Below are 10,592 nucleotides of genomic sequence, written 5' to 3' on the forward strand. Positions count from 1 at the left end.
CAGTTGCGCAATATGTTGTAAATAAAAAAAGTATAAATGTGACTATAGTCGTGTTTTGTCATGTCTACAGGGCTCTAATAATGCTTTGTTCATTTTAATCTGAAAAAAATAATTTGTCTAATCACCAACTATATGTGGTTTCTTAAGTTTTTATTATTTGCTGTTTTATTATTATTATTATATTTATTTATTTATTACTGATTGATTTTCTTTATTCTTGATTTGTTTATTTATTTTTCATTTTACTTTGTGTAGAAAAATAAAAAGTAAGATATTTGAGAACAGTGGAATGTTTTATCAGAGCTTTTCTTGTAGAAAATTGGAACCAAAGCAAAGTTTTCTAAATTTTTTTGTTTTTAATAAATGCGTTTTTTGTTTTTTTTTAAACCTGATGCGGCAAAGTCTCACCCAGACCCGAACTCCAGTGGCCCCCAAGTAAATTGAGTTTGAGACCCCTGGTTTAGAGTGTAGGTATGAGAAATGCTTACTGTGATGATTTCAAGTCCAAGTTATACTTCATAATTATAAGGGTGCCCTGGAGCAAAAAGGTCAGGAAGAAATAATATCGTTGTACATAAATTGCATTGACACAGTGCTACCACAGATGCCCACATAATGGTCCACTAATATCAGGGACATCATGACCTAGACCAGCCGTTTTTTCAAAGTGTCTTTCTGGAGTTCACTACATGAACTAATCAATTCATTTTGCCTTTTAACACAAGTTAAGAAGTTGGATTTAATTGATTTTTCTCAAGCTGCTGCATTCCCCTGAAGTCATCTGGCACGTCCCAAGGGGAGGCCCACATCAGTCTTTGAAAACCACTGACTTTGACACTAGCCAGTGTATCATGGAAGTGGTTTTAAAGCCTTTGTTTTTGGAATATATCTGAACCAGACAAACCTCACTGCAAGGGAATCAAGCTGCAAAATGTCACGTCTCAACAGCAGCAGCTGTTCCAGATGGAAGCACACAACAAATTCCGAAAAGGTTGTTTCAAGGAAATCTGACAACTTGCTGGAAAACTAATCATCAGAGAATTGTTTGCAATATGCCTAGCATTTCCCTAAAATAAAACCACATTGGAACCTCGACATGCAAACACCACAAAGATCATAGGATGTCAATGATTTTAATCAATGATTTTTCAAATTTCATCTTTGTTCCAGTAAATAGTCCTCTCCTAATTATGACTTACTTCCCATAATAATATATAACGCTTTCTCTAAACTATCCATCCATCCATTTTCTGTACCGCTTGTCCTCACGAGGGTCGCGGGGGTGCTGGAGCCTATCCCAGCTGTCTTTTGGGCGAGAGGCGGGGCACCCTGAACTGGTCACCAGCCAATCACAGGGCACATATAGACAAACAACCATTCACACTCACATTCATACCTATGGACAATTTGGAGTGGCTTTTTCCTCAAACTCATTCATTTTCTACCGCTTTTCCTCACGAGGGTCGCGGGGGTGCTGGAGCCTATCCCAGCTGTCTTCGGGCGAGAGGCGGGTTCCACCCTGCACTGGTGGCCAGCCAATCACAGGGCACATATAGACAAACAACCATTCACACTCACATTCATACCTATGGACAATTTGGAGTGGCTTTTTCCTCAAAGTAATTTTCCAAAAATTACAACTTTATTCTTTTTGTGTGTTTCTCATAACACTGCTCCAAAATAACCACAACTTTTCCACTTATTCTCAAATACGACTTTTTTCTCTTAATATTTTCAAGTTATTCTCAGAAAAAGTTTTTCCCCATTTGTGCTGTTTGTTTAAACTATTTTTTACTTTTACTTTCTTCTTGTAATTATGACTTTTTTCCCATGATACTTATAACTTTTTTCTTTAGACTAATTTTCCAAAAACTACACATTTGTTGTCTTCATAGTATGACAACTTAAAACAATAACATGTCTTAATTTTGGTGATTGTTTTATTTCATTTGAACATGCATCAGATTACAATTGAGTGCATCACATAATCAGTTCCCAGTTCCACATGTCCAAAAGGAGTAGGAAGAAGCAAAGCTTATTAAATCCTACCCCTCCATCTGGTACTTTTACAATCAGTAACTGTTACATTTGTTCACTTCCTGCTTTCCATAATACAGTTTATGTTTTTTTTTTTAATAATGCACCTCGTACCGAAGTACGAGGTGATATGACCATCCAATGACATAATGTGTACCATAGTAAGTGTCAATATAGTGATATATATAGCACATCATGACTGGTTCAAGACTCTTCATCCTTGTATTTAGCAAATATCAACTGCTTGTATTGTTTCTTGAATTGGCTCATCATTGTGCATTGTTTGATTTCCTTACTCAATCCATTCCATAGTTTGATTCCACATACTGAAATGCTATGGCTTTTTAATGTAGTCCTAGCATAGAAGTTCATTCATTCTCTACAGCTTTTTCCTCACGAGGGTCGCAGGGGGGCGCTGGAGCCCATCCCGGCCTGGTTGCCTGCCAATCGCAGGCTAGCATAGAAGTGTTCTTCCCTCATAGTTCTTCCCTGAGATCATATTTCTCCTCTTGTAGAGAAGTATTGGATAACATTTTTAGGTAATTGGTTATTTTCAACCTTGTGCATTATTTAATTTTTTTTTCAACTTTATGGTACTAAAGTGACTTTATTGTTCCTCATAATATCACAATGTTTTTCTCATTTTCACATTCTTCTTGTAAAATTACTGCTGATTTTTCTATTTTTTCTGTCGTTGAGATTTTTCATCCATCTTCTATGCCACTCATCCTCACGAGTTGCGGGGGTTATCATACAGTGATTAACATTTTTGTCACTGGGCCAGTGACAAATGTATGTAAAAATCTTACTAAAAATATCACTACAGTTAATGACACTTTGATGATGTTGCCAGTTTGACTCTAGAATAGATTTCCTGTTCAGTACTTCCATTATGATATATAAATTCTTTCAAAGTTCAAACAAATGCATTTGCACTTACAACATAAAAGCACCATTGTATTTATAACCAGACTACTCTTTGTCAATAAAAAAGAAACAGTTATGATGTGCAATACCCATCAGGCTTGTACTGTACTGCAGATTTCACCGGGCTTTAGGGATTGTGGGACCTTTAGAGCAATGCATCTGTTTCATAATACATCTCTGACACAGAAATGATAGGCATTCATTTAAAAGCAATTCCATAGAGCCCACTGTGCAGCAAAGGTCAAAAACATTTTGATCAATAAGTCCATCGCAGCCTTCCCCGCTGGGAATACCGCACTAGTGTTTCTCGACAAAACACAGAACTGCGTAGGAGAACATTAAACCAAAAAGCAAGTTGAAAAGGCAATAACACTGCAGAACTGGTTTCTATATAGGACACAGGTGTGGGGTGTCACTGCTGTCATACATTTATTAGAGATGCTGGGGACGTCACACACTGAGGCAGCATTGCACCTGCCTTGTTTAATTCATAAGCAGCAGGATGGCAGCATCACTGTTGCGGCAATACTGCACTCTGTGTAAAAGGCTTATGATTAAGGTATCCAGCCTCCCTAAAAAGCACACACACACACACACACACACACACACACCTATAATGAAATCCACACCACCCACAAGTTGTGTAATTGATAGGCATGGCGGCAGGATCGCTGTCCTTCAGTAACGAGGACTAACAAGAACGTTCTGTGGCTATCAAAGCATTTGATTCAGATTTCATGCAGAGGAAATCCCACCTCTTCTATTCAGATTACGTTGGGAGAAATGCACCTTTCTTTAGCAAATATTATATTTTATCACATACTACAGTATTAATTGTCCCTGTACCCTAGAAACCGCCCATGAATGATACGGGAAAAGGCCGAAATGATACTGTGTCAAAGCCCAGGGCAGTGATACTGATAAAATATAGAGTTTAACCATGTCCAGTATCAGCCCCCGTAGCTGTCCACTCAGAGCGCGCTGCTCTGGTATCGTGCCCGTGAAACAACCAATCAGAGAACAGCACACGAGTGCTTAGTGCCTAGTGCTTCTCCAGTCACCAAAAAACCCAAACTTGATTAATGGAACTTTAATTGTCAGACATTGATAAGATAAGACTGTTGATAAAATATTATTGTTGAAATATTTTTGCAATTGTTGTGTTTACACTGTTTAGATATAATACATGTAATAAACTGAACATTTTCTGGAAACAAAATGGTCTTTTGATTAAATAGTATGTGATAATAAGCTCATGATTAAATAGTATGTGATAATAAGATCATCACATGGTTTGTCTGGTATCAGGCCCAGTATCATGCCCCCAAGTGTCAGTATCAGCCTGAGACCGAGACCGAAGGCCTGATACCAGACAAACCATGTGATAACCTATAAGTATAACCACACACACATATCTTCACATCTTTTTAAGAAATGGCTGATCCTTTAACTTTGAAAGTTGATGATACCCAAGATAACGCCATCCATCCATTTTCTATGCCGCTTATCCTCATCATGTTTGTGGGGGTATACTTGAGCCTATCCAAGCTGTCTTCGGGCACACCCACGACTGGTGGCCAGCCAATCACAGGGCACATACAGACAACCATTCACACTCACATTTTCTACCGCTTTTTCCTCACGAGGGCCGCGGGGGGTGCTGGAGCCTATCCCAGCTGTCTTTGGGCGAGAGGCGGGGTACACCCTGAACTGGTTGCCAGCCAATCACAGGGCACATATAGACAAACAACCATTCACACTCACATTCATACCTATGGACAATTTGGAGTGGCCAATTAACTTATGTTTTTTGGAATGGAGGAGGAAACCGTTGTACCCGGAGAACATGACTGTGACTGTGTAGCCAACATGCCAACTATAATGTACAGTACATACTACTTGACATAATCTGTGAAATCTACTTCACATTTACGCTATCGCTGTAAATACAGCTCCTGCTTTACTTGACATGGTCAAAGGTCAAGCCAATGAATACACATGCAAAACACGAGCAAACCTCTACTAAGCCAAGACATATTGTTTTTATCAGTTCATGAGAGTACACACTGATGATTGTAAAAACAAAACTTTGATTTTGGCCAAAATGTACAGAGGCATCCTCCATGAACCGAGAACTACTAAGAAATAAACAGTATTACTAAAATAACAGATGAAATTGTGGGATAGGACTTTTGCAAAGCACTGTATAAAAATACTACACAAACTAAATATCCTTTGCATTAACATAGTACAGGGGAACCATTTGGTTTTGAACTAAAACTGTGTAATGTTTTGTACAACATGTGGGTGGTTTATTTGTTCATAGCACACACATACAACGATGAACAACTCAATTTCTTCCTCCTTTTGACACATCCTTCACTGATGAGGTGTGCAAGCGCACTGCGTATTTCTGGGTGCCCTGTGTGCTCCAGGACTGCAGCCAAGTTTACCATGCAGATGTTTACATGTCAACATGAAAACAGATTGTGCACCCCCCAAAAACAGCTCTTGCTTACAGATGCTTTCCTAAAAATATAACATCACGTGCTTGCCAAAGTAATTGTTCAAAGCCTCAGTAAATCATAACAGATTCTATACCCTAGTCTGCGATTACATCAGCTACCTGCTTTATATGTTATACAGTTTGCAAGGTTGTTGTTGTTTTTTTTATTAGACATAAAAAGAGTCATTCCCTCCGAGACATGAACGCAATAATATCTTTTTTAGATTTGCCCCTTCAGCAACAATACAAAGATCCACAAGCAGCGTAAAGTATATGGACAGTGACATCTGAGTGAGTATAAAGTAGCATGGTTGACATATGCATATAGTTACAACTCCCTTGCGGAGGTGTAACATTTTTCTACTTTCACTCTCTTTTTCAAGCTCTCATCACTGTCGGATTCCTCTGACGTGACACATAAACAGCGGGGTGAGACTGTGTCCATGCTAGGTGCTGCACTACTATGACCTGGATGACTGAGGTAGTGACAGTTTAGAGTTTATTATCACATACTACAGTATTAATTGGCCCTGTACCCCAGAAAGCGCCCATGAATGATACGGGAAAAGGCTGAAATGATACTGTGTCAAAGCCCAGGGCAGTGATACTGATAAAATATAGAGTTTAACCATGTCCAGTATCAGCCCCCGTAGCTGTCCACTCAGAGCGCGCTGCTCTGGTATCGTGCCTGTGAAACAACCAATCAGAGAACAGTGCACGAGTGCTTAGTACCTAGTGCTTCTCCAGTCACCAAAAAACCCAAACTAGATTAATGGAACTTTAATTGTCAGGCATTGATAAGATAAGACTGTTGCTAAAATATTATTGTTGAAATATTTTTGCAATTGTTGTGTTTACACTGTTTAGATATAATACATGTAATAAACTGAACATTTTCTGGAAACAAAACGCACCTTTGGTCTCGGGCTGATACTGGGGGCATGATACCTGGCCTGATACCAGACAAACCATGTGATAACCTATAATTATCACATTGTATTACTGTGCTATTCATTGACAGTAGCTAAAACTGGTGTTAAATAGAAAAGACAAAATACACACCTTATCGTCAATTGATCGATTGTAAGACATTTTGGATGAATATACGTATGCCTCCTTTATGGGGACAGTACAGGGAAGAAATTGGAGTCCCATAATGACTGTGCCCTAATGCACCAAGTTTGGTGTGCACCTGACCTCAAGCTCACCTTTGGTGGAGACCTGAGCCACATCCAACATCAGAGACGTCTGAACTCGCTTTCCAAAATATTGCAGAAGCCCTGGCCTAGAAGAGTGGAACCTGTTATAGCTGCAAAGGGAGTGGAGGGGTACTCAATCTATCTCTAAATTCTGTTGTCACTTCCTGTAATGGCCAGTAGTCCAAATACTTTTGACCATATCTGACACCCCACCCATCAGCACTTGTCCAAAGTCTTATCCAATAAAGCTCAACTGACTTAAAGTGCTGCATTTCAATCAGCACCCTTTATTTTAAGTGCTTGCAGTGACTGCATGATTCTCTCACCACTGAGGTTTGATAACAAGCTTCAAGCCGAGCTTAGGGGGGAACCCCCCGGCCCGGCCCGGCCCCGCCACCACCCCTTCCCTCTCAAATTGCTGTTGTCATCAAATGACTAGGATACCACTGTGGCAGTAGAATCCGAGTGACATGGGTCAGCACATCACTGGCATGGCCAGGGTTAGGAGCTGTTAAGTCAAGAGTGCCTCTCCTGGCACCCATTGCCAAGCCCAAGCCACCGCATTAACACGCATACATGTATATATACTTGGGCATTTTATAGAGTGACAACACCTTCACACACATACTTGTAAACATCATTAAATCATAACATTAGCTAGATAGACACTGGTGATTGGTAGTCCTTCGCTACATTGTGGTACATTGAATATCGCTCACACTATTGCGGCTTTTCAATAATTCATCAAAAATGATCACTGTTTCGATAAAAACAAACATGATAATTTTGCCTGCCAAGATATATCAACATTTTAAACAGGCTGGATGTCAAGAAGGTTCTGCTGTGTTTTCAAGATCTGATAAAATCGACTTCCACCACGAGATCAGGCTGATCCAGTTGCCATATAAAGTTCTTAACTATGGGCCACACGGTAGGTGTGGTAATGCGCCTGCTTGCCGCTTGACTCCCGCCCCCCCCGCAAGAAGAAGAAAACGCACCGCCACCGTGCAGACATGTTTTTTCAATGTACTGTAGTGAAGTTAAGTTTCATGTTGGATGTTGTGCTTTGTAGCTACAGCGGTAGTTCCCCCTCACTGTGCCCCAACTGCTGTGTCAAGGTGCAGGGAGCTTGAACCACTGGTGGTTTATACGAGGGACCGTCAATAAATTTACTATGTATGAAGAAAGTTTGTTGAAAAAAGGTCACATTTTCAAAATGACATCAATAACCACGTCAAATGATTAGTCCTACCCTAAAAGTATTTTTTCTTTCAATTTAATCTTTTATTGGGGCCGGATCAGAATGGTAAGACTATAAAAAAAAATGGCTCGGAAGCCAAAAAATGTGAATCAGAACAGCCGATGAGTTTTATTTAGGTCTGAAATGGCATTTTTACAGTATTAAGTATTATGTCTACAACATTGGGTAAAGCCATTTAAAACCGCCATTACAACACACTGATGAGACAGAGGCCACCAAAGGAAGTTCACTGTCCAGAGAGAAAACAAGGAACCGCTAACATGAGTCTAATATGTCTGATTTTCTGTTTACATCTCGTATATTGGGTAATATGAATGTAAGGGTGATATTTAATTTTTAGAGGCCTCTAATAATGTTTACACTGTATTAAAAAGATTGTTTTCTACGCCACAAGTATGAAAATAGAATCAATAGAATAAAAATAGAATCATTCCCTGCTCACTAACAGATAAAACAAATAAGTATTACAATTTATTATTCATTCATTCATTTTCTACCGCTTATCCTCACGAGGGTTGCGGGGGTGCTGGAGCCTATCCCAGCTGTCTTCAGACGAGAGGCGGGGTACACCCTGGACTGGTGGCCAGCCAATCACAGGGCACATATAGACAAACAACCATTCACACTCACATTCATACCTATGGACAATTTGGAGTCGCCAATTAACCTAGCATGTTTTTGGAAACCGGAGGACCTGGAGAAACCCCACGCATGCATGGAGAGAGAACATGCAAACTCCACACAGAGATGGCAGAGGGGTGGAATTGAACTCAGGTCTCCTAGCTGCGAGGCCTGCGCGCTACCCCACTCAATCCACCGTGCAGCCAGTTGCCAAGTTGCCAAAAGAAAAGGCAAAGTTGCTGCCCACAGTTAAAAACAGGAAGGTACAAAATAAGAGGTGAGAACAGGAACTAAAAGGTAAACAAACCAGTGTCCAACAAGTCACACAGGGCATGACAGGTAAACTTCTGATTGACTTTCACAATTGCTTGCTTTTCACCCATAGATAGCGCTCCTCTGGTTTTCATGTTTTCACCTCTAAATGCAATCTAAACACTTTATTGCTTCATTTTTACACTTGCTTGACATATGAATTGTATAGGATAACAGATTAGTTGTAATTCCATGAGTTCCTTGGGGATAAAAAATGCAACAAATCTACCAGAACCCAGAAGGGATTGTGTCAAAATGTACTTGTGATGCTCTGTGTGATTTAATAGTTAACTACAGCAACGTTGAAGGCTTTAGAAGCGGAATTGAGATGAAATGAATAAAAGGTATTTGATACCTGAGTGAAACACCTAAAAACACATTCCAACCTACAATGAACCACTATGAGATGGCAAAAAGTGCCTTACATCTGATTTTAATGAGGCATTCTAAAGTCAATTGGCTTTAATGCAATGCTTGATTCCCCAAATGCATTCATGTGCACCCCTCAAAACATAACATATAGAAAGCCTTATATAGCATCCCCTTAAGTAACAGCATACTGCATACATCACACTCAATGGCTTCATTTGACAGGAAAGGAAGAATCCAGGGTATCGTTTACGAAGATAAAAGCACTTGCATGCCTCTTAAGCAAATCTGCGTCAAACATCCAAAATAGTCATGACTTGAATGCATGTGTGCGCAACTTGTTTCAACTATTTCCACGGAGCAAAGACCGGAACAGACCACCGGGGAGTCCCAAATAGCGAAAAGGTCGAACAGAGGGGATATTTTCCAAGACAGCATCCATCAGTCGACCTCGTTGCACCTTGCACGTCTGCGCCTCACTGACATTCCCTTAAGAGTCCGTGAAGTATACGCGGACATCAGTGTGTAGTGCTGCCCGAGAACTTCCACGAATCATAATCATGCATGTTACCAAGCAAAAACCCGCATTGTCTACTCAAACTGCTGAAAATCGAGTGAAGGGACGCTTAGGAATTAAAACTAGTACTTACAGTTCTCAAGAACTGGATCTCGTCCTCTCCTTCTCCGCCCTCGGCCATGGCTGTGGAGGAGCCTGCTTGCTCACACCGTGGAAGCCACCACTGACTGCCGGTGAGAAACGCGATGCTGAGCTCTCCAAGCCGTTATTAGCATGGAGCTCATACACAGCCATATAGGGAAGACCTGTCGGTAAGCCCCCCCCAAAGAGCGAACCTCCCACCCTTCTCTCCTCCTCGTCATCTTCCTCCCCGCAGCAGCAGTGCGGACCAGCAGCTGGACAAAGAAATGGTTATTGTCTTAACTGCTGTCTTCATAGTCGTAAGATTATTCAGTGACAATTTGCCTGTTGAATGAGATAGAAAAGTATCCGCTCCTGGTCACAACAGCGGAAAATAACTCATATAAATGCAATAAAATCCCCATTTTTTACTTCATGACTTATGAAGCCAAAAGTTGCATGCAAGCATTCTTACAGGGGATATAAAAACTTCTTTCAAATTAAAATGTTTGCATTGAGTTGTGACCCCAGGACCCATATGCTAAAAATGTCTTTTTTAATAATACTGTGGCTGTGCAGTAGCAGATAAACGGCAACAGGCCAAACCAAACAAATGATAGACAATGAACCGACAAAGGGAGAAACACGCACCTGAATTAAATAGGGAACAGAAAATTGGAGGCAGGTGCGGGAAACAAGTAACGGAAAAGAACAACAAAGTGG

General features: G+C 40.4%; 1 protein-coding gene across 1 annotated transcript in view; it reads right to left on the reverse strand.

The window, feature by feature from the left end:
* Positions 1-10,061, reverse strand: part of ryr3 (ryanodine receptor 3) — a 124,680-nt gene extending 114,619 nt beyond the window's left edge. The window contains exon 1 of the mRNA XM_058057853.2: positions 9,883-10,061. Within this exon, the coding sequence (XP_057913836.2) occupies positions 9,883-9,930 (48 nt within the window). The 5' untranslated portion in view covers positions 9,931-10,061. The remainder of the gene's footprint in view (positions 1-9,882) is intronic.
* Between the last annotated feature and the right edge of the window lie 531 nt (positions 10,062-10,592).

Source organism: Doryrhamphus excisus, linkage group LG19 (genome assembly GCF_037039965.1).
Source record: "Doryrhamphus excisus strain RoL-2023G ecotype Guam linkage group LG19, RoL_Dexc_Guam_v1.1, whole genome shotgun sequence".
Taxonomy (NCBI): domain Eukaryota; kingdom Metazoa; phylum Chordata; class Actinopteri; order Syngnathiformes; family Syngnathidae; genus Doryrhamphus; species Doryrhamphus excisus.